We start from the raw sequence: 25,234 nt of genomic DNA on the forward strand, positions 1-25,234 counted from the left end.
ATTCAGAAATCCTAATAGCCAAGATGAAAGAAAAACCACTTAAAATGCCTGACATGCAGAAAAAGGACACAGTTTTAAAAGCCTCAAGAGAAAAGGTCACATTGAAAGGCAAGCCAGTCAAAATCACTTCTAATTTCTCAGCCCAAACTCTGAATATCAGGAGGGTTTGGAATGTTGTATTCCAAGTCCTGAAAGAAAATAATTATCAATCAAGATTGCTATATCTAGGAAAGCTATATATCAATCGGAAATAAAAACCTTCCAAGATAAAGGGTATACACAAAAACCCCAAAGCCACCCTCATAGTAAATGGGGAAAAACTGAAAGCATTTCCTTTAAAATCTGGTGAAAGATAAAAGATGTTCACATCTGCTGAGAAAGAAATTGGAAACAAACCCCCCCACCCCCCCAAAAAAAACCTTAGAAATAAATCTAACAAGGTGATGAGAGACCTCTACCATGAAAACTATAGAACACTGAAGAAAGAAATGGAAGAAGACCTCAGAAGATGGGAAGACCTCCCATGTTCATAGATAGGCAATATTGTTAAAATGACTATCACCAAAAGCAATATAAAAATTCAATGCAGACCCCATCAGAATACCACTTCACTGAAAAGAGTCCTAAAATTTATTTGAAAGAATAAAAGACCCAGAATAGCCAAAGCAATTCTAAACCAAAAAAGCAATGCTCAAGGTATTAAAATACCTGACTTCAAATTTTACTACAGACCATAATACAAAAACTGTATGATACTGGTATAAAAACAGACAAACAGAACAATGCTAGAGCATAGAAAACAGACAAACCTGCACATTTACACTCATCTGCTTCTTGACAAAGGTGCCAAAAACACACATTTAAGAAAAGAGAGCCTCTTTAAAGAAATGGTGGTAGAAAAACAGGGTATTCTTATGTACAATTAGGAAAGTCTGTCCTTATGTCTCACCCTGCACAAAAGTCAACAAAAAAGTGGATCAAAAACATAGAAATTAGATCAGAAACTATGCAACTTCTAGAAGAAAATGTAGGATCAATACTTTAGCATATAGGCACAGGCAACAACTTTCTCAGTAGGACCCCTAAAGCTCAGGAAATAATGCCAAGAATTAATAAATAGGATGCATCAAAAAAAAAAAAAAAACTTGGACTGGGGTTGTGGCTCAGTGGTAGAGTGTTTGCCTAGAGTGTTTGTGTGAGACACTGGGTTTAAACCTCAGCACCCCATATAAATAAATGAATAAAAAAACCAAAAAAAAAAAAAAAAACCTGCTCAGCAAAGAATTCAGTTAAGAATCTGAAGAGAGATCATACAGAATGGGAGAAAAATATTTGCTAGCTATTCCGACAGAGGATTAATATCTAGAATATATAAAGAACTCAAAAAATATCAAAAAATCCAGGTAACCCAAATAATAAATGGACAAGTGAATTAAATACATTGTTCTCAAAACAATAAATACAAGTGGCCAACAAATACATGAAAAAATGGTCAATACTGTTAGCAATTAGAGAAATGCAAATCAAAACTATACTGAGAATTCTTTTCGAACCAGTCAGAATGGCAGTCATCAAGAATACAAATAATAATAAATGTTGGAGAGGATGTGGAAAAAAAGTTGTAATTATGTAACTGTAAATTTGTACAACCACTATGGAAACCAGGTTCCTCAAAAGACTAGGTGTGAATCCACCACATGACCCAGCTATACCACTCCTTGGTATTTAGCCTAAAGAATTAAAGTCAGCATACTAGAGTAGTACAGGCATACCCAATGTTTATAGCAGGATAAACCAGAGTAACCAAATTATAGAACCAGACTAGGTGCCTGTCAGTGGGTGAATGGGTAAAGAAAATATATATGTACCAAATGGAATTTTATTTAGCAATAATGAAATTGAGATTATATAATTTGTAGGAAAATGGATGGAACTGGAGACCATTATGTTAGGTTTAGAAGGTCAATCAATAGTTTCTCTCATTTGTAAAAGCTAGTGAATGAATAGGAAATGAATTTGGGTGACTGCATGAAAAGCAAAGTGAGATCAGTAGATCAAAGAAGGAGATCCAGGGGTTGGGAAGAGGGGAGGAAGGTGGGAAGTGCTAGGAAGGGTTATTGGCCAAATTTTATTCTTATTTTGTGTGCATGTACTAATGTTTAACAACACATTCTACCATTATGTGTACCCTAATGAACAAATAAAAGAATGTGGGGGAAGAAGGGGGAGATTGAATATCTGTTCCTTTTTTGGTTTTGAAAGACCTCCGATTTTGGATGTGCATTTCCAAAGTAAGTATTTATTAGATGCCATGAGAGTTCATTTTAATTAATGCTTTGAACCATTCACAGGATATGAAATTTAATAGATGCTCGTATTTGAATATTTTTAACATCTTCACATGTTATTTAGTAGTGTGTTCATGGAGTTTATGTTAGTTTTGTGGTCGAGGTGGTCTGGAAGGGAGGGGTCTTGATGGACAAGTGAAGGGCATGTGTTCCAGGCAGCAGAAGGAAGCAAGGGAGAGCACACCATTGTAGAATGCTGTGCTGGTGGGATAGAGCAGGAGCAGCAGGAAGGTTGATAGCAGGTATAGCCCAGAAGTTAATGTGAGGGACAGTTGTAAAGAACTTCTATGCTATGATACATATATGAGTTATCTTCTAATAACATTACCTAATAATGGAGGTTTTTGAGGGAGGATAAACCTAATCCTGTTTTCTAAATTGCATCATTTGGTATTCAGATTGAATTAGGGAAGTCATAGAAATGGAGCCCTTTTAGTGCCATATTCTTTGTATATGGGGCACATCATCGAGCAGCATGCTGGACTGCTGTGTATTGTACTTAGGACTTCCTGTAGAAGAGCCCCTTTAGCTTCGTTCATGGCAAAAGTCACATGGAAGCTTCCCTTCTTGGGGGAGAATCTCAGCTTTTTGGCTTTTGAAATACAGTGTCAGGGAACATTTTTTTTTTTTTTTCTGGAAGGAGGACATAATTGAAATGGTTTGGAGTAGAGAGTATTATTGTTATCACTATTAACTCTTTTTCTTTGTTTTCTGGTAGCGCAGGTGATTGAACCCATGGCCTGAAACAATGTAGGCAGGTGCTCTTACCATTGGGTCACACCTCCAAACCTTACCTGTTTCATTAAAAAGTAACAGGCCAGTACTGTATGACATTGTGAGCATTACTTGGAATAAATGGAATATGATGTTCAAAGAAAAAAGTGCCATTAGCTTCAGTGGTAGCATTGACATTGAGGTATCTTTGTTGGAGCTTCCTTCTAAAGTGTGCTCTTAAAATTACCTCGAAGTTCCTAAACAAACTGTATTGAGCTCTATGGACCAGTTGTGCCTTAAATATGCTCTGAGTTGTAAGTTTGTTTTCACTCTCCTACCTGTAACATTACATGTGACAAGCTAGCAGCTCAGTTAACCAAGGGTTGACCCGAAATCAAATTCCTAGCAAATTCCTAGCATAAGGCATGGGCTGTTAGAATGAGGCAGAAAAAGGTCAGTGTTGCTGGGCCTTCACCAGCAGGCAGATTGTGGAGAGCAGGTGGCAGATTGTGGAGAGCGGGTCTCTTCTGTTCAGTGTCCTGAAAGTTCTCTGGCCAAGGATGAGAAGTCACTGAGTTCAGGTGGTGGCAGAGGCACTGAAGGAAATGTCTGTAGTCCCCTGAATGTAGGTTGACAGTATTCAAGAAGTTAGTACCTGTTAAAATAGCTTGACTGTCTTCAGCATTTAGAAATGTATCCTATAGCTGAGCAGACTTGGAGCAGATGGCCACACTGTTTTGTGAGCGGCCCATTATTTAACCTTCTGATATTTTCTTTTCTTTTCTTTTTTTTTTTTTGAGATGGGATCTTGCAGTGTTCCCCAGGCTGGTCTTGAACTCCTGATCTCAAGGGATCCTCCTGCCTCAGCCACCCAAGTACCTTGGGTTACAGGCACATGGTACTGTGCCTGGCTTAGTATTCTAATATTTTGTTCATAGTGTAATAATATTAACAGTTTGAGAACTTTTGATGCTATCATTTGCCCTGAACTTTTTTCCTTAAGCAAAATTACAAGGTTGTTCCATAGAAAAGAGTAGCAGTCACTTATTATATAAGTAATAAAAAATCAAAGGCTATTAAATATATGCTGTGTGTCACCATATAACAGAATAATAAACCTTTCTTGGGAATTTAAGATCTTAATTAAGGAATAAAAAGTGTGGTTTTTTTTGTTTCAAAGTATTTTAAATGTATTTACTATATTTATTACATCTTATGACTCCTGGTGTTTTTCTCTCATTTTTTAATGTGTCCATTACAAAGAATGTAAATAGTGAGAAGGAAGAATGAATTATATAGTTACGAAAGAAGATGAAGTTGAAAATGACAGAGTTCTGTGGAGTATACTCAGGGCCTGGGGTCAGACACTTGGCTATAAACAGTCCTGAGAACAAGATGAAAGCTTGAAGTAACCATACTCATGATAATTAAAACAGGCGTTCTTCTAAGTTCTGTCCTGTGCTGGTAAAGCTACCAGTAGAGGATGATTTTATATATTATTGCTTTATTTATTTTGCCTGTGAGGTTTGTGCCAGTGTCATGTATGATATTAATTTAAGGACTTTTATATATCCATGTTTTTCAGCTTTAGTTGTCACGTTATTTTATTGAGTAATGTTTTTCATCATTGGAAGCTTTAACACTGACAGAGTACAGGAAGACCCTTCCAAATGGTACACCTTTTCCAATGACCACAAGAAAATTCTCAGCTTTAAAAAAAAAAAGTGGGATAGTTAATTATTTGTGTTTACTACAGAAGTTAATTATGAGTGACAGTGTCTATATGAAATCTACTTTGAAAGTATGAGTTGAACATAGACAAATTCCTGGTGTTTGCATTTATTTCATTGATTTTGCCTTAGAGTTATTTTAAAATATCTGTCAATTCAACGTTGATCTCTGGTGTGCCATTGTTTCCTTGAGTTGATTGTACTTCTTCTTCTTTTTAAGGTAAAGTGCAAGTTAAGAGTTCAGACATACAAGTTGGAGACCTCATCATAGTGGAAAAGGTTGATGCATTTTAATATATTTTAGATCTATGTATATACCGTCATTAACATTTAGCTTTATTACGAGTAACTTTTGAATTTTTAAAAAATTTTTTTTCAGTTGTAGATGGACATAATATCTTTATTTTTACTTGTTTATTTATTTATTTTTTATGTGGTGCTGGGGATCGAACCCACGGCTTCACACATGTGAGGCAAGTGTTCTATCACTGATTTACAACCCCAGCCCCAACTTTTGAATCTTAGTGAAATTATTTGAGACAGGTGTTTTAAATCCTAATATCTTTATGTAAGATTTGATGTACTTGAACAAAAATCTAGATGTTTGTACATTCTGTATTACTAGTGTATTTTAATGTATATAGGTATAGTCATATTTTGACTGAAATAAGATGTTTGTTAACTGTTAATAATGCATTTTGAGGATTATTTCATTTGACCTCAAAGTCATATTAGAACATGTTAATAATACTCTATTTCAGTTTTTGGAACTTCTTGTGTAGATAGTTATATCGTCTGTAATTATTGGATATGGTTCTTATGGTTTAAAAACTTTAAAGAGGGAAAGGTAAAGGCAAGTAGAAGAGCACTAGAAAAGAAACAAGTGTAGCTGACTGTAGGAAGTAGTCATGAAAACCCAGCAGAGGTCAGGAGTGGAGATTGTCAGAATTGCTGATGATCTGCAGAAGGAAGACTGGCTCAAGTGCAGCCCTTCCCTTGTCCTGCTACGTTTGTGCATTGGGCATCCTCCCCTCTAGAGTTCATACTTGCTGTGTACTTTCTCCTTTAACATTCCTGGAGACTTTTTTTTAGGCTCTAGGCCAGGTTTTCAATAACTCTCTAGGACACTTTCCCATCAGGCCTTCTATAGAGTAGTCTGAACCTGTGGGGTCAGCTGGTGTCTGACCACATGGGCAATCCTCTTTGCCTCCTCCCACTGAAAGGCTGTTTTTACATTATTCTATGCATAGGTTGTGGTTGGCTTTGTGATTTGATTTTATATGATGGGATACGCAGACATTGTTTTGTCATTTACCTAGTTTTCAGATGTGTGGATGCTATCAGTTACTGGCCTTTTATTCATTCCATTTTTTGGAAAGCCTCCTTTTTTCTTTTGCTATTATAGAATGTAGTGGTGACCATCCTTATACATTTGTCTTTGTACATTTATATAGGACAGATTCTGACTAGAGAGATTACTCAGCCTGTTAGTCATGTGAATTTTGCTAATTTTCCCTGCTTTTGTCATAGGCTGTGTGTTTGCTATATTGATGGCCATGTTATTTAAATACCTTTAATTATACTTTACTTTTTGATTCTGGGCCTTGAACTCAGGGCCTTGTACATGCTACACATATGCTGTAGCACAGAGTTTTTGGTTATATTTTAAATATGGTGTGATAAATAAAAAAGAGAAGGAGGCTATTTCAGGTAAGCCTGAAAGGGCTATTGGCATTACAAAATGTGGCTCCTTTAGGGAATTTCAAGCTATTTGATGTTTCAAGAGTAGAGTTGATGTTTTTGAGGGTGGCTTAGAGGAATTGAAGGGTTGCTGGCATTATGGAATAGCTCCTTGCCCTGAGTTAAACATTTCTAAATATTTCTCCTTTTCCCAACTTGATAAATTCATGTTAAGATTTAAGTAAGAGAGTGAGTTCTCTTTACAGTTTGTTAGTTCTTGTTACTTTGTCTTAGGGTTTTCACTTCCTGTTTTCTGTTTTTTTTTTTGTTGTTGTTGTTTGTTTTTTTTTAACTGATGGCCTGCTATAGTGCAGGTCCTCTAGGGCTGAAAGGAGGAGTTCTTTCATTAGTCACGGAGCCTACTTCCTTACGTGTATGTCTTAGAACATGTAGCTATTTTCTCTCTGTATTCCATGTTACTCTGACAGTGGTATTGAGCAACAGAATTGTCCTCAGCTCCAGAACTCGATGTTGAATAAGCTTTTATTATACATGTCTTGGGTGGAAAACCATGAGTTACAGCTTTTTGAACTTAAACCCAATGTTAGGGACTTTACTTGTTAAAAATACTATTTGCAAGAGTTCATCATTTTTTTTCCAAAGAAGCAATCTTTTTTTTAAAATTTATTTTCTTAGTTGTAGATGGACAGCATGTCTTTATTTTGTTTGTTTTTATGTGGTTTTGAGGATTAAACCCAGTGTCTCACACATGCTAGGCAAACTCTCCACCACTGAGCCACAACCCCAGCCCCCAAAGAAACAATCTTTTGTTTAAAAAAAAAAGTATTATTTAATAACAACCGTATCAACTGATACTTGCAGAATTATAGTGCTCTGGATTATTCTAAACTTTAATATAATATTAAATAAGATAAAAGCTGTCAAAGTATTTGTTTAAATAAAAATCATTCCCATTGAAGGTTATGTTATTTTTATGTGTGCAATATGGGAAAGAAAGAAATGCCAAGTTTGTCGCCTAGCTTACCAGGGTGTATCTAAAACTTGGGATAAATCTGTTTGCTAAAATGTTGCTTCTCTAGCACATATCAAGTAAAGAACTTGTGTAGACCAGGGTCCTCTGGGGAAGAGGTGGCAAGTGCAGCCTTCACACAGTTCCTGCAGCCCATGGGTGTGTGCTGCCTCCGTGGTTGCAGGATCAAAACAGACTCAATGGACCCTGTTGAGTGCCTTTTATACCCTGATTAGAACTAGCTTCTGGGGAAAGAGGATGTTGCTTTTCCTTCATCTGGGAATTGCCATTTACTCTTTTGTTGTTTTTTTGCTTTTTTAAAATTTGTTTTAATTAGTTATACATGACAATAGAATGCATTATTTATACCCTATGATATATATATACATACATACATTTATATATATATATATATATATATATATACACACACACACACACATACATACATTAATAATGTCTGTTTCATTCTACTATCTTTCCTATCTCCACATCCTCTCTCATCATTTCTTCTATCCAATCTAAGGTAATGCTATTCTTCTGCGCCCTCTCCCTCGCCTTATTGTGAATTAGCATCCGCATATTAGAGAAAATATTTGGCCTTTGGTTTTGTGGGATTGGCTCTTTTCACTTAGCATGATATCCTCCCAAAACATCCATTTACTGGTGAATGCCATAATTCCACTCTTCTTTAAAACCAACTAATATTCCATTGAATACATATACCACATTTTTTTTTAATTCATTCATCTATTGAGGGACTCCTAGGTTGATTCCATATTTTAGCTATGGTGCTGCTGTAAACATTGGTGTGGCTGCATTTCTGTAGTATGCTCATTTTAAGTCTTTTGGGTATAAACCAATGAGGGGAATAGCTGGGTCAAATGGTGGTTCCATTCCCAGCTTTCTGGAATCTCCATACTGCTTTCCATAGTGGTTGCACCAATTTTCAGTCCCATCAGCAATGTATTAGGGTACCTTTTTCCCCACGTCCTCACCAACATATATTGTTTTCTCTATTCTTGATGATTGCCATTCTGACAGGAGTGATTTGAAATCTTAATATAATTTTGATTTGCGTTTCTCTAATTGCTAGAGATGTTGAACACTTTTTCATATATTTATTGATCAGTTGTATTTCTTCTTCTGTGAAGTGTCTGTTCAGTTCTGCTATTAGCCCGTTTATTGACTGGGTTATTTGTTTTTCTGGTGTTAAGTTTTTTGAGTTCTTTATATATCCTAGGGATTAATGCTTTATTGGAGGTGCATGTGTTAAAGATTTTCTCCCAATCTGTAGGCTCTCTCCTCACCTTATTGATTGTTCCCTTTTCTGAGAAGAAACTTTTTAATTTGAATCCATCCCATTTATTGATTCTTGATTTTACTTCTTGCGCTTTAGGAGTCTTGTTAGGGAAGTCAGATCCTAGGCTGACATCATGAAGATTTGTGCCTATTTTTTCTTGTCTCTGTTCTACTGCCTAAGTCTTTGATCCACTTTGAGTTGATTTTTTTGCAGGGTGAGATAGGTTTAATTTCATTTTGCTTCGTATGGATTTCTGGTTATGCCAGCACCATTTGTTGGTAGGCTGCCTTTTCTCCAGTGAATGTTTTTGGCACCTTTGTCTAGAATGACATAACCGTATTTATGTGGGTCTGTCTCTGGGTCCTCTATTTTGTACCATTGGTCTGCAAGTCTATTTTGGTGCCAGTACCATGCCGTTTCTGTTACTATAGCTCTGTAGTATAGTTTAAGGTCGCTTTATTTTATTTTTCTGAGTTAATGCGATTTGATAAATAAGTATTACAGTATATATTGTCATGCCCAGAAGAAACATTACAAAAAGTATGTGAAGAGATGTACTCTGAAGTTCTGTAAATAACCTGAGGTCCTCCAAACAAGGACTCAGAGTACACACAAAAAGGGAGAGATGAAAAATGGAGGAAATTATAGAAGAAAAGTAAAATAATGCATACTTGTATTCTGTTTTATTAATAAATTACCCTAATTGTCAATGTTATGAACATAGCAATAAAGTGAAATGCAGAGTGGATAGGAAACATGACCGAGCTCTACGCCATTGACAAGAACATGTCTTCCCGTCCACTCAGAAAGGAAGATACGTCACTTAAAATTGAACAAAACAAAAGAGCCGGTATGGTAGTGGGCAAGAAAATATCCTTTAGAATAATGGGGAAAAGTCAGTAAGAAGTTGCATTAGTATGTAAAAGATCTGAGAAGCAACAGCCAGGTCTAGATAGTTTCACTGGAGAATTCCTTAAAACCTTCAAAGGAGATTTACTATTAGTTTCACGCAGTAGCTTCTGGAAAATAGTTGGTGGAAATTTACTCAGCTCATTTTATGAGGTCGGGGTTATCTTTATACGAACACCAGAAAAAAAAAACCTCCCAGACAGAATTACAGACTGATAGATATCCCCTAATGAAAATAGTCAGAAAATTTTTAAGAGAATATTTACCAATTGCCATCAGTAATAAAGAGAGTTCCTCAACATGAACAAGTAGAGGTGACTCCTGGAATGTAAGTCTAGTCCCGCATTCTGGAGTCAGCCAATGTGACCCACTCTATCAGAGACCAAGGAAAAATCTCATGTACCAACAATTGATGATGGGAAAATATTTGATTAAGTTTAGTACTCATCGACACAAAAGCCTTCTGCAGGTAGGATTGGAGGACAGTAGCCTCATCCAGTCAGAAAGCATCTACAAACCCTGCAGCACGTCTTGTGGAGTGGTAAAGACTGGAGCCTACTCTACTTGGACAAGGGGTGTTTGCTCTTACTAATCTTAGCTGGCCACTCTCATCTCTGAGCAAGGCAAGAAAGGAAATTAAGGACACAGAGTCTGGGAAGGGAAATAAAAATATCCCTGTTTGCAGGTGACATGATGGTATGTTGAACCTCACAAGAGATATATGAATATCCTCTGGGAAATAAAGTTCAACAAGGTGGCAGGTTATAAGATGAATATGCAAAAACGCATGTGAAAATGAAATATATAACACTGTTACAGTCACTCTTGTGAAAGTGAAATCTCAAGCATGCTGGAAATTATAGGATGTTGATTAAAGCAATGGAAAAAGACCTAAGTGAATGGACATATGAAGTTCTTGGGTTGCAACGTGACACAGTTTTCCAAGCATTGATCTGTAGGCTTGGTGTAATTTCTATCAGAGTTGCAGGAAGATTTATTGTTTGTTTTTAATAGGTAACTTATTTCCAAACAGCTAAAGCAGGTGCCACAAGGACAACAGCTGGGAGGGCTCTCTCTCTCTGATCTCAGTGCCTGCTCCATAGCCATATTGATCAGCACAGCATGAATGCAGGAGGGATGGAAACAAACCTTAACAACCTACACAGAGCTCAGAAGCAGACTATCAAGAGATACTCTAGTGCTTCTAACAAAAGTGCCAATGCAGTAAATGGAGAAGAGGCACCTTTTTGACAGATGTGACCAGAGCATACATAGGTTAAAAACCACCACTAATTTTGTACAAAATGTCAAGCTGTAAAACTTAGGAAAAATGTAGGAGAAGATACTAAGAATGAAGTTATAGAAAAATATTTCTTTGACTATACATGAAAATAAATGCATAAAAGAAAAAGTTGATGAATTATATCTCATTAAAATTAAAAATGTGCTATTTGAAAAACCATGTGAATACAATGGGGAAAAACAATAACAACCCCTAAAAAAGGAAACAAACAAAAAACCCAAACAAGCTATGTACCAGGAGGAAAAACTTGTAAACCACATATCTGACAAAGATTTGTATCTGGAATATATGAAAACTCTCAAAACACAACAGTAAAAAAATTCAAGTTAGAAAATTTAAAGAGACATTTTGTCAAATAGTTACAGATAGAAAATAAGCACATGAAATTCAAAATGAGTAGCCATCAGGAAATAAAAATTAAACCAGTAAAGCATCAATACACATATATGAGAATGACTAAAATTAACAGGTGGTGACACTTCCAAATGCTGGCAACAGTGAGAAGAAAGTGGGTCACATGCATTTTTTTTTTTTGTGGGAATGCCAAATAGTACAATAACTCTGAAAAGTTGTTAACTGTTTTATTCTTTTTTTTTTTAATTTTTGTATTAGTTGCTCAGAACATTACAATGATCTTGACATACATTTGATTCAAGTGGGGTACCTAACCTTAATCTTATTTTTCCACGTGTACAGATTGCAGGATCACATTGGTTATACAGCCACGTTTATACATAGGGCCATACTAGTGTCTATTATATTGTGCTGCCCTTCCTATCCCTGCCTCCCCTCCCCTCTTTCTACACAATCTTCTGTGACACGTTTCTCTCTCTCTCTTTTCTTCCCCTTCACACCATCTTATATGTAATTTTGCATAATAATGAGGGTCTCCTACCATCTTCCCTGCAATTCCCCTTCTCTCTCCCATTCCCAGGCACCTCTTGTCCCTATTTAATGGTAATCTTCTTCTCATGCTCTTCCTCCCTGTTCTGTTTTGAGTCGCCCCCTTTATATCAAAGAAGACATTCTGCATTTGTTTTTTAGGGATTGGCTAGCTTCACTTAACATAATCTGCTCTAATGCCATCCATTTCCCTGCAAATGCCATGATTTTGTTGTTTTTTAGTGCTGAGTAATATTCCGTTGTGTATAAATGCCACATTTTTTTTTATCCATTCATCTATTGAAGGGCATTTGAGTTGGTTCCACAGTTTAGCTATTGTGAATTGTGCTGATATGAACATTGATGTAGCTGTGTCCCTGTTGTATGCTCTTTTTTAGATCTTTTGGGTATAGTCCAAGAAGGGGAATAGCTGGGTCAAATGGTGGTTCCATTCCCAGCTTTCCAAGGAATCTCCATACTGCTTTCCAAATTGGCTGAACTAATTTGCAGTCCCACCAACAATGTACAAGTGTACCTTTTTCCCCACATCCTCGCCAGCACTTGTTATTGTTTGACTTCATAATGGCTGCCATTCTTACTGGAGTGTAATGGTATCTTAGTATGGTTTTGATTTGCATTTCTCTGATTGCTAGAGATGGTGAGCATTTTTTCCTGTATTTGTTGATTGATTGCATGTCCTCCTCTGAGAAGTGTCTGTTCAGATCCTTGGCCCATTTATTGATTGGGTTATTTGTTTTCTTGTTTAATTTTTTGAGTTCTTTGTATACTGTGGAGATTAGAGCTCTATCTGAAGTGTGAGGAGTAAATATTTGTTTCCAGGATGTAGGTTCCCTATTTACCTCTCTTATTGTTTCTCTTGCTGAGAAAAAACTTTTTAGTTTGAGTATGTCCCATTTCTTGATTCTTGATTTTAACTCTTGTGCTGTAGGTGTCCTATTAAGGAATTTGGAGCCCGACCCCACGAGATGGATATTAGGGCCAACTTTTTCTTCTATTAGACGCAAAGTTTCTGGTTTGATTCCTAGCTCCTTGATCCATTTTGAGTTAACTTTTGTGCAAGGTGAGAAAAAGGGATTCAATTTCATTTTGTTGCATATGGATTTCCAGTTCTCCCAGCACCATTTATTGAAGATGCTATCCTTTCTCCGTTGCATGCTTTTGGCACTTTTGTCTAATATAAGGTAGTTCTAATTTTGTGGATTGGTCTCTGTGTCCTCTGTTCTGTACCATTGGTCTACCTGCCTGTTTTGTACCAGTACCATGCTGTTTTTGTTACTATTGCTCTGTAGTATAGTTTAAAATCTAGTATCGCTATACTGTCAGTTTCACTCTTCCTGTTTAGAATTGCTTTTGCTATTTTGGGTCTTTTATTTTTCCAGATGAATTTCATGATTGGTTTTTCTGTTTCTGTGAGGAATGCCATTGGGATTTTGATTGGCATTGCATTAAACCTATAGAGTACTTTTGGTAATATGGCCATTTTAATGATATTAGTTCTGCCTATCCATGAACAAGGTATATCTTTCCACCTTCTAAGGTCTTCTTCTATTTCTCTCTTTAGGGTTCTGTAGTTTTCATTGTATAGTTCTTTCACCTCTTTTATTAGGTTGATTCCCAAGTATTTTTTTTTTTTTTTTTGAGGATATTGTGAATAGGGTGGTTGTTCTCATTACCATTTCAGAGGATTTGTCACTGGTGTACAGGAATGCCTTTGATTTATGCATGTTGATTTTATATCCTGCCACTTTGCTGAATTCATTTACTAGCTCTAATAGTTTCTTTGTAGACCCTTTTGGGTCTGCTAGGTATAGAATCATGTCATCTGCAAATAGTGATAATTTAAGTTCTTCTTTTCCTATCTTTATGCCTTTAATTTCTTCGTCTGTCTAATTGCTCTGGCCAGTGTTTTGAGAACTATGTTGAATAGAAATGGTGAGAGAGGTCATCCCTGTCTTGTTCCAGATCTTAGAGGGAATGCCTTCAATTTTTCTCCCTTCAGAGTGATCCTAGCCTAAGACTTAGCATAGATAGCTTTTACAATGTTGAGGTATGTTCCTGTTATCCCTAGTTTTTCTAGTATTTTGAACATAAAGGGATGCTGTACTTTGTCATCTATTGAGATGATCATATGGTTCTTATCTTTAAGTCTGTTGATGTGGTGAATAACATTTATTGATTTCCGTATATTGAACCAGCCTCGCATCCCAGGGGTGAATCCTACTTGATCATGATGCATGATCTTTTTGATATGTTTCTGTATCCAATTTGCCAGAATTTTATTGAGGATTTTTGCATCTTTATGTTCTTTAGAGATATTGGTCTGTAGTGTTCTTTCTTTGAAGTGTCTTTGTCTGGTTTAGGAATCAGGGTGATGTGGGCCTCGTAGAATGAATTTGGAAGTTCTCCCTCTTTTTCTATTTCCTGAAATAGCTTGAAAAGTATTGGTGTTAGTTCTTCTTTAAAGGTTTTGTAAAACTCTGCTGTATACCCATCCGGTCCTGGGCTTTTCTTGGTTGGTAGTCTTTTGAGGGCTTCTTCTATTTCCTCAATTGATATTGGTCTGTTTAGGTTTTGTATATCCTCCTGACTCAATCTGGGCAGATCATATGCCTTAAGAAAATATCACTGTCTTCACTATCTTCTATTTTATTGGAGTGTAAGGATTCAAAATAATTTCTAATTATCTTCTGTATTTCTGAAGTGTCTGTTGTGATATTGCCTTTTTCATCCCGTATGCTAGTAATTTGAGTTCTCTCTCTTCTTCTCTTCGTTAGAATGGCTAAGGGTCTGTCGATCTTATTTATTTTTTCAAAGAACCAACTTTTAGTTTTGTCAATTTTTTCAATTGTTTCTTTTGTTTCGATTTCATTGATTTCAACTCTGATTTTAATTATTTGTTGCCTTCTACTACTTCTGTTGTTGTTTTGCTCTTCTTTTTCTAGGGTTTTGAGATGAAGTGTGAGATCATTTATTTGTTGGTTTTTTTTCTTTTTTTAAGGAATGAACTCCAAGCAATGAATTTTCCTCTTAGAACTGCTTTCATTGTGTCCCATAGATTCTGATGTGTTGTGTCTGTGTTTTCATTTATCTCTAAGAATTTTTTAATTTCCTCCTTGATGTCTTCTGTAACCCATTGATCATTCAGTAACATATTGTCCGTTCTCCAAGTGATATAGGATTTTTCCTTCCTTCTTTATCGTTGATTTCCAGTTTCATTCCATTATGATCAGTTAGGATGCATGGTATTATCTCTACTCCTTCTAAGAATTGCCCTGTGACATAATATATAGTCTATTTTTGAGAAGGATCCATGTGCTGCTGAGAAAAAAGTGTAATCGCTTGATGTTGGGTGGTATATTCTATATATGTCAATTAAGTCTAGGTTATTAATTGTGTTATTGAGTTCTATAGTTTCTTTATTCAACTTTTGTTTGGAAGATCTGTCCAGTGGTGAGAGAGGTGTGTTGAAGTCTCCCATAATTATTGTATTGTGGTCTATTTGACTCTTGAACTTGAGGAGAATTTGTTTGATGAACATAGCTGCACCATTGTTTGGGGCATATATATTTATGATTGTTATGTCTTGTTGGTGTATGGTTCCCTTGAGCAGTCCTTCTTTATCCCTTTTGATTAACTTTGGCTTGAAGTCTGTTTTATTTGATACCAGTATGGACACTCCTGCTTGCTTCCGAGGTCCATGTGAATGGTATGATTTTTCCCAACCCTTCACCTTCAGTCTATATATGTCTTTTCCTATCAGATGCGTCTCCTGTAGGCAGCATATTGTTGGATCTTTTTTTTTTTTTTTTTTTTTTTATCCATTCTACTAGCCTGTGTCTCTTGATTGGTGAGTTTAAGCCATTAACATTTAGGGTTACTATTGAGATATGGTTTGTACTTCCAGCCATATTTGTTTATTTATGTTACTTAACATGATTTATTTTTCCTCTTTGATTATTTTTTCCTTTACTGTACTATCTCCCGCTGTTGGTTTTCATTGTTATTTTTCATTTCCTCTTCTTGTAATGTTTTGCCAAGGATGTTTTGAAGAGCTGGTTTTCTAGCTGCAAATTCTTTTAACTTTTGTTTATCGTGGAAGGTTTTAATTTCATCTTCCATCCTGAAGCTTCATTTCGCTGGATACACGATTCTTGTTTGGAACCCATTTTCTTTCAGCGTTTGAAATATGTTTATTTAAAAATAAAACAAATGTGCTCCGATCATATGGCCAATAGTCAAACTTATAAATACCTTTACACAGAGAGAGATTATAATTTATGTCGATACAGCATCCTGTTTTGGAAAGTTTACATCTCCAATTTCCATAATAGTTCCTAAATGGAAACAGTCCTGAAGTTGTGAACAGATTTGACTGGGCAGGCATACTGTTGTGTGTCAACACCATGGGGAAGCATGCTAAGGAAAAACAAGGTGCTCCTTGCAGAATGGTCATGGTTTTAAGGGGAGGACAATAAACAAATACTATCTAAAAACAACTGGACATCATCTTGTTCATGTATGACTCCTTGGAAAATAAGACGGGTTTAGAGAATGAAGAGTAATGGCCTGAAGTGAAATTAAGAAAAAATTTCATTTATGGTAGTATTAAAATGAATAAAATGCTTAAGAATAAATTTATCAAAAGAAATAAAAACCTTGTAGTTTGAAAATTCAAAACTTTTTTGAAACATGTTAAAGAAGACCTAAGTAAATGTAGACATCCCATACTGATAGATACAAATGGTAATCTTGTTAAAATGTCAGTACTTTCCAAACTGATCTGTAGATCCATACTGTCCAAGCTGATCTCTAGAATTCCGTGGAAAACAATTTTGAGAAAAGTTGAACAAGTTTTGCATACTCATTTCAAAGTTCCAGTAATTTATACAGCATATACTAGTCTGTTTTTGAAGTTGAGAATCTGGGAGTAAAGATTGAAATTTGTGGTTAATTTGTTGATTCTTGATAAGGATGCTTCAAAAATTCAATGAGGCCAGATACGGTACATGCTTGTAATCCTGCTGAGGCAGGAGGATCACAAGTTCAAAGCCAGCCTCAGCAACTTATTGAGGCCCTAAGCAACTTAGTGAGACCCTGTCTCAAAAACATGGTGGGGACCAGGCAGGATGTGTGTGGTTCAGTGGTTAAGCACCCCTTGATTTAATCCCCTAAAAAAAAAAGTGAGGTCATGTGCTTGGACAGGTGCCCCTTATTCATTCCACAATTAATGGGTATTTGGTTTGCTTCTGAGGTTTGCCCTCAGGAGTGGTAGATATATCTGTGTTGTTGAACTGTCTTCTGACATATACATGCACACATGGATGTTGCACATGAACCCAGGAGTGCAATGGGTGTTGGGTATGAGTGTGTTCTGTGCAACGTGGCATATCCATTTATGCTCTCATCAGCAGTGACTTCACGCTTGCCAGCACTTGCATTGCCAGTGTTTTAATTTACATTTCTGATGTGAATGTTGTAGTTGTGATCCTAGTGTACATTTCTATGAAGTCTAGTCAGTTGGGTATCTTTTCATATGGTTCTGCAGGTTTGGTATTAGTAAATAGACCTTGAAGATATCTTGCAATTTTGTTTTCCCTTAATTAGCCCTTCTTTCTGGTCAGTGTGTAGGCCTTTATGTATTGTGAATCAGTGTTGTTATATGTGCTGTACGTATCTTCTTTCTTCCTTCCTGGTGGGCAGAAGTTCTTAATTTTAATGAATTATACTTTATTAATCTTCTCATTTATGCTTAGTTCTTTTTTCTTTTTAAAAATTTTCTGGTGGTGATGAGCACTTACTGTAATCCTAATTCTTGGGGAGGCTAAGGCTGGAGAGTCACTAGTTCAGGGGCAGCTTGGGCAACTTACGAAGATCCTCAGCCACTTAGCGAGACCCTGTATTGACATAAAAAATAAAGAAGGGGCTGAGGATGTAGCTCAATGGAAAAGTGCCTCTGGGTTCATTTCCCAGTACCAAAATAAAATAAAATAAAATAAAAAATTCCTACAAAAAAGTCATAAAACACTATAATAATATATAATGAGTGACAAGACAATTAAGCAGAGAAAGAAAATAAATGCTGGATTATCGTTTAGAGATTTTGCTGGTTTTACTTTTACATTTAAAACTATAGTGTGGCATAGAGGTCAGGTATCATTCCTGCACCTCCCCTTTGGGCATCCAGTTTTCACAGTACTTTTTATTGGAAAGACCATTGTTTTTTTGTTGGTCTGTAATGCCACCCTATAAATCTATGTGTGCTCATCTATGGATTTCCCAGTTTTGCATGGGCATAATTACCTTGGTGTAATGCTATCTTGTATTAATTGGTCCAGTTTTATTTCTAGTGTCATTAAGTTGTAGAGTCAGTCCTCACTCTCTTCTTGGTTATTCTTGGCCTTAGAAGCTCCCTGTATAGCTGAGAGAAACCCTTATCAGTTCCCACCAAAAGAGGGGGGTAAAAATCAACTAAGATTTTGTTTGTATGTATGTTGATTGTATGTTTCAATTTATGGGCATTTGACAACTTTGCAATTACATTGTAATTTCTGAGCAGGATACATTTTAAGTTTAATTTCTCTTGTCATGTTTTATATTTTTCATTAGAGGTCTTGAGCATCTTTTATTAGTTTATTCTAATGTTGATTTTTTTTATTACTGAAATGGACATGTTTAATATTACTTACTTTTTTGCTGTTTGTTACTGGTATATATCCATGTATCTATTTATTTGTGTGTGTGTTAGTCAGCTTTCCATTGCTATGACAGAGTACATAAGAAAAACAAAGAAGGAAAGATTTGTTAGGTCTCAGAGTTTTAGAGATTTCAGCCCATAGTTGCTTGGATCCAGGCTATGGGCTTGAAGTGAAGTGGAACAGCATGGTGGGGAGTTTTTTGGTGGAGCAAAACTGCTAATCTCATGATGGCTCGGAAGCTGAAAGAGAGGGGAAGAGAGCACCCCTGTATGTAGAGGAAAGGGCTAGGGACAAGATATGGCCTTCAAGGGCATGCCCCCAAGGACGTTCCTCCTGAACTATGCCACACTTCCAAGTGTCCATCACCTCCCAATAGCACCACCCTGCTGGGATCCAAGTCTTTAACACACAAGCTTTAGGGGACATTTATGACCCAAACCAAAACAGTACATGTTTTTCTCTGTGTCATTAAGTTTTGCCATTACATGCATTTACATCCATGTGGTTTCTTTGGAATTTATTGGCTATTTTTTTCCCCTGCTTTCAAGCTCCAAAATTGATGACATCAAGCCTCTTTTCTGTTCTTTTGTACGCATTGATTTATGTGATTTTCCTCTTGACATTGTTCTGACTTTGGTTGTTGTACTTACTTTCTTGTCAAGTTTTTATTATCTTTTCGGTTTAAAATATTTTCTAATTTCTACTGTGATTCCTTCTTTGACCTTTAGAGATCTTTGTCCTTTAGAGATCTACTGATCATGCTTCTTTGTAGTGTTAGAAAGAATAGCAGATTCCAGCATAATGTTTCAGCCTTAATAACTTAATATTTGTTTTTACTACTAGTTATTGACTAGGCCATTTCTTTGTCATATGGAAAAGTACACATATTTAGAAAATTATGTGAAATATTCTTATTTTAAGTACATATTTTTTTAGCTTGATTTCCCCCTCCCATTAGGGTTTCCAATTAATAAAATGATTATAATGATGATTAAATGTTTGAATTGTGACTAGTAAAAATTTTTATGTGCCATATATCTTTGAGTTCCTTTTCTGTCATAAAAGAAGAGCTCCTCTATTTTGTGAGATTTTGTTTGCTTAGTCACGCATTTATTAATTCGCTGTATTTTAATGATGTGCTGTTATGTGTTGGATATTGGACAGTCACTGCCCTCACTCTGTAGGGCCTTTTCATCTAATGGAAAGGATGAATTTTTATAAGGCAGTAGCTATTGTGTGAGTTAAGGTGCAACAGAAGCCGTGCAAACGGCAATATTTAACACTTTTCCGACACAAAGCGTTTCGTAAGTCATTGCTAAATGCCATTTACATCTCTAGATGATGTATTAAAATAATTAATAACATATTAGTTATTTCAACATAATTTTAATGATGACATTATTGTAGTTGTTTTACTTTGGAATGGAATAATGTAATTTGTAAAGCTTCATATAGATAATTAATTTTTTTTATTATTCTTTGCAGAATCAAAGAATTCCATCAGACATGGTATTTCTTAGAACTTCAGAGAAAGCAGGTATTTTTATTTTTTTGCACTGTTGTTGATTCAGTATTTTGGCAGTTTGTTATTTTAAGAAGTAAGAGTTAAGTTTATGCCTATAAAAATTTCCCTGATAATATTTTGAATTTATTAGTTTCTAATAATCTTTAGTTCTTGATATTTACAAAGGTGGCTTAAATAATCCTGTCACAACCTGTGTACCTTAATTAGTTTTTCATCCTTTCATATTCAGATCTAATTAATTAAATGATGTCATTGCTCAAAACTAGATTGCTGTTTTGTGTTTGCAATTTTATTCATTGATTCAGCAAATAGTTATTTACTTACCACTTCCTTCATACCAGGCATTAATTGTTGCTTACAAGAGAGAATAAAATCCATAGACGTCCATACATACGATGACCATCAGTAGTGACCCTATTGTATAGGTCCTATAGTGGTGACAAGAGCCGTTAGGGTTATGTGAGAGTGCTGCCTAGGTGAGTTGCCTTACTCTTCACAGGAAAAACAACATTTAGATGGCCTGAACTTTGAATAAGTAAAAAGTGGAAAGAGTAAGGGGAGGGAAGCCTCATGTGGTTGACTGGAGAGGCCATGTTGAAAATCTGTTAATTCTTCATCTGAGTCTCTAGTCAGTTCCTGATTGTGTGACCTGGCTTTGTGGACTGAGGGCAATTAGTCAACGAGTGTCCAGAGCTTCTTTCTGCCCATTTCTCAAACTCGTTGAGTACGTGAACCATGATTTTGTAGGAAGCTCAGCATATTGTCATTTGTTTGTGTGCTTAGCGTATGTATTATTTCTAGTGTGAATATTTTTTTTTTTTTTTTTTTGGCCAGCTATATAGTTGGTAGTTATTCACCTTGTCAAAGAAGGCTGTCATCAGCAGAGGAGTTAACCTTAGAATTAAGTGACCTATGGATTCGGTTCTTTACTGTATCATGTGTTATTTAATGTGAGTTCTTAGGTTCCTAACTGGGGCAGACATTGGTAAGGTACTCTGCACCTCTTGGAAACAGCTGGGCTCCTAGTTTATCCTGTCCAGTGAAGTGGATCCATGACTCTGGGCTCTGTCCTGGAGAGTAGGAGCTGAAAGTCTTCCACGTACTTTGCGATGTGCCTATTGTTTCCTTTCTAGCTTAATGGCAGCCTTGGAAATTGCTGGTTGAAGGCACAGAACTTTCATCAGTGTGGCTTCCTGAATGACTGCATTTGGAATAAAGCTTCTCCCGTTCCATTGCCAAATGGATTCTGTTGGAGGGAGGGATAAATCTCTATTGTGAAGCACTGAAGTTGCTAGTTTGTTCTTTACCATAGCTGTTGTTCCTTAGTGTGTTGTCTTCTTGATCTCTGTTTTGGAAGACTTCTCTTTTTCTTTACAAGTAGTGTGATTTGCTTTTAGAGTTTTTGCATGTGTATTTTGAAGTACTCCATTTCCAAGTATTTCTAGTCATTCCCTGGAGTGCAGTGAGGCTACCTCAGTGTTGCAGCAACACAATGATAGGCCTCCTTCATCACAGGGCATATTCGGTGCAGTCCTCTGTTGCATAGAGCAGTCTGCCAGATGGTGAGGGAACTCTGTTGGTGAGGCCCCTGGGAGACCCATCTCCTTGGCTGTGTACACATGCCAGAACAGATACCTCTCAGTCTCAGCACATAAGCCTGTGCTGCTGGATTTTTGATTGCAAGTGTTTTGTTAAGGATTTATGCCTCTGTATTCATAAAGGATTGATTGTTTGTTTTGTTTTTCCTTATAATATCTTTGGTATCAAGGTAGTATAGTCCTGGCCTTTGAGTGAGTTAGGAAGTGTTCTTTCTTCAACTTTTTTGGAAGTTTATGAAGAAATAGTATTGAATTCTTCATTAATGTTTGGTAAAAGTCACCCATGCAGTCATCTGGGACTAGATTTTATTTTGAGGTTTTTTTTTTTTTTTTTTTTTAACTAATTTTCTTGTTAGAAGCCTTTTCAGATTGTTTCTTGAGTTAGTTTTGGCAGGTCATGTCTTTTTAGGAATTTGTGCATTGTAGCCATCTAATTTGTTAGCATACTGTTCTTAGTATTCCCTTGTAATGCTTTTTATTTCCTCAGTGATGGTAGTGATGTCCTCTCCTTTGTTCTTGATTTTAATAATGTGATGCTCCTCTTTTTCTTAGTCACTCCAGCTAAAGGTTTGTTGATTTTGTTGATCTTTCCAAAGAACTAACTTTGGGTTTTAATAATTTTTTTCAGTTACTCTCTGTTTCTTATTTCAGTGTCTTTATTACTTCCTTCCATTCATTTTGGGTTCTGTTTTCTTTTGTACTTCTAGTTTCTTAAGGTGGAAAGTTAGATGAGGTCTTTATAGTATAGGCATTAAAATTACATTTCCACCCAAATGCTGCTGTTGCTGCATCCCAAAAAGTTTGGTATGTTGTGTTTTCATTTTCATGCTCTCAATAGCATTTTTAAATTTTGCTTGTGATTTCTTCTTTAACCCATTGTTTGATGATGAAGATGTTTAGTTTCCAGGTATTTGTGGATTTTTCTAAATTTCCTACCATCGCTGATTTCTGGTTTCATTCTGTTGCGGTTGGAGAACACAGTCTGTGGCCTCAGGCAGACTCAGGCAGATTCACCCATATCTGTGCTCTGAAGCGAGCCCCTGTGCTCTAGAGCAGGCTCTGTGTTTTGTCACTGAGATGTGGCATGTCCAGTGGGTGGGTGTTTGTCAGTTCTGGTGGGTCTGCAGCATTGGTCACATTTTATTGTCTTCCATCTAGTTATTCTCTTCATGGTGGAAAGTAAAGTGGTGGAGCTTGCAGCTATTTTTGCTGTTGTTTCTGTTTCTCCTTCATGTATTTGTGACTGTTGTTTGGGTTACACATAGCTGTCTGCTGGATGGATTGGCCCTTTGATCATTTTAATGTGTCCTGGAGATGCCCGCTCTCTATTGCTTACTGTTTACATTGTTTCCTATTATCTTTAGCCTTCTGTGTCTTTGAATTAGTCTAAAGTGTGTCTCTTGTAGACAGTGTATAGTTGAATCTTGATTTTTTTTCTTCTATTCTGTTAATCTTTGCTTTTTAAATATGATTAGCTTTATTCAGGAAAATTTATGTACAGTTAGGTGCACTCATTTAAAGTATATCTTATATGTTAAAGCGTATTAACAAATATACCTTCCTGTAAAACTACTATTGCTATTCCCACACACCCTCTTTGCCCCATTACCCTGCATTACCCTGCTTCCCTGGCCCTCGAGTTCTTCTTCTCCCACATCTGGTGGCAGAGGAGACACACAGCTCTGTGAACCTCAAGACATTCTTCCTGACTGCCCACACATCATCTTGAAAGGAGTTTTCTTGTCTCTGCTTCAGTTTGCCTTCACCACCTGCACACTCACTCTCAGCCTATCACTTCACCTTCAATATCACCGGGAGCACTGGGGCCCTCAGACTGACAGTTCCTTCCATATTCTCCTCCTTGTTGAAGCATATCTTGAGCATGATGGCAAATCAGCACAACCACTTTGGAAAGCAATATGGAAATTTCTCAAAAGACTAGGAGTGGAACCACCATATAACCTAGCTGTCCCATTCCTTGTATTTTATCCAAAAGTGGTAAGAATCAGCAAACTATAGTGATAAATGCATACCAATGTTTATAGCAGCACAGTTCACAATTGCCATGTTATGGAATGAGCCCAAATGCTTGTCAGCAGACAAATGGATAAAGAAAATGTGGTATAAACATAAACACGACAGAGTTCTACTCAGCCACAAAGAAGAATGAAATTAGATGTCATTTCCTGGTAAATGGTTGAAATGGAGAATGTCATGCTAAGTGTAATAAGCCAGACTCAGAAAGTTAAGAGTCAAGTTTTTTTCCTACAGAAGCTAGAGAGAAATAAAGAAATATATATATATATATGTGTGTGTGTGTGTGTGTGTGTGTGTGTGTGTGTGTATATAAAGTCTAATGAAAACAGAGGTGAGAATAGTGGGGTAGAGGAAGGGGATTGAGAAGAAGGGAGGAATAGGAAAGGGGAGGAACTGCAGAATGAAATTGACCAAATTATGCTGTGGCATGTGTGAGTATGTCACAGAACTACTTTTATGTTTAACTGTAATGCAGTGTTTAAAAAGCAATAAATAAATAGAAGGAAGACCAGTAGAAAAAAGGAAAAGGAGGAAGAATGGGAGGGAAAGGGGAAGTCCTGGGGATTGAAATGGATCTAAGCATTTTATATACATTTTTGAATATGTTAAAATGAAGGCTAGTCTTATGTATGACTATAATGCACCAAAATAAAAAAAAAAACTTGTATATTATTTACTGTAATTAAAGTCTTTAAACCTTAGTCAATACAGAAGTCCTAGATATAACAGTGTGTTCAAGCTTGGACAACAGCAGCTGGGTGCTTGTCAATACAGCTTGGTGAGTCTGTTCATGGCATCACATTGACTGTGTATTAATACGGAGTATTCTATTGAGCTGTGAGTGGATTGTTTAGAATGTAAATGAAGCTGTTGATGGATCTGGTGACTGATGGCTTAAATTCCAATCAATCAATTGCTTCATCAGTTTCTTAATTCAGATCAAATATCTCCTGGGTGCACACAGTTCTTTTAGTGGTATTAAGAGAAATTAATGCTTTAAAACTAATTTTCATCAATCTCTTATAAATGCCAATATCTTTTTCACTTGTTTCCTAAGTTGATGACATTATAATTGAAATGTTCAGGACATATTACAGTACCCCAGCTATCCCTTGTTAGTTGGACGAGGGTAGGTAAATGACACTCTCCTCATCTGCATTATCTCTGTAGTGCTATTCATCTTGCCTCCAGCTTAAAAATTTCATGCAGAGTCATTAAGTCATATAAATGATTTAAAAATTAAGTTTAATGACCAGGGCTCTGGTATTAGAAATGTGAAGTCAATGTCTATTTCTCTTTTGTTGGGCATATACTGTGGCCCATTTCTTTCAGAGCTGCTAGATCCATAAGCTGGTCCAGGCTACCTTCTAATGCTGAGAGGTGACTTGTTACACTATGACAGACTCAGCTGTCTCTCAGGGTCCTTCAGTTACTTCATCACCACCTGATGTGGCTCTCC

At 36.4% G+C, this 25,234-nt stretch overlaps 1 protein-coding gene across 4 annotated transcripts in view; it reads left to right on the forward strand.

The window, feature by feature from the left end:
• The window catches only part of ATP9B (ATPase phospholipid transporting 9B (putative)), a 273,460-nt gene that overhangs the window by 79,891 nt on the left and 168,335 nt on the right, over positions 1–25,234 (forward strand). For all 4 annotated transcript variants that reach the window (XR_014018324.1, XM_081263198.1, XM_081263199.1 and 1 more), the window contains exons 6-7: positions 5,013–5,071; positions 20,101–20,152. Coding sequence is in view for 3 of the 4 variants with exons in the window: in XM_081263198.1 (XP_081119324.1) it covers positions 5,013–5,071; positions 20,101–20,152 (111 nt within the window). In the remaining variant the exon portion in view is untranslated. The remainder of the gene's footprint in view (positions 1–5,012; positions 5,072–20,100; positions 20,153–25,234) is intronic.

Source organism: Spermophilus citellus, assembly GCF_964194105.1.
Source record: "Spermophilus citellus genome assembly, chromosome: 12".
NCBI lineage: Eukaryota > Metazoa > Chordata > Mammalia > Rodentia > Sciuridae > Spermophilus > Spermophilus citellus.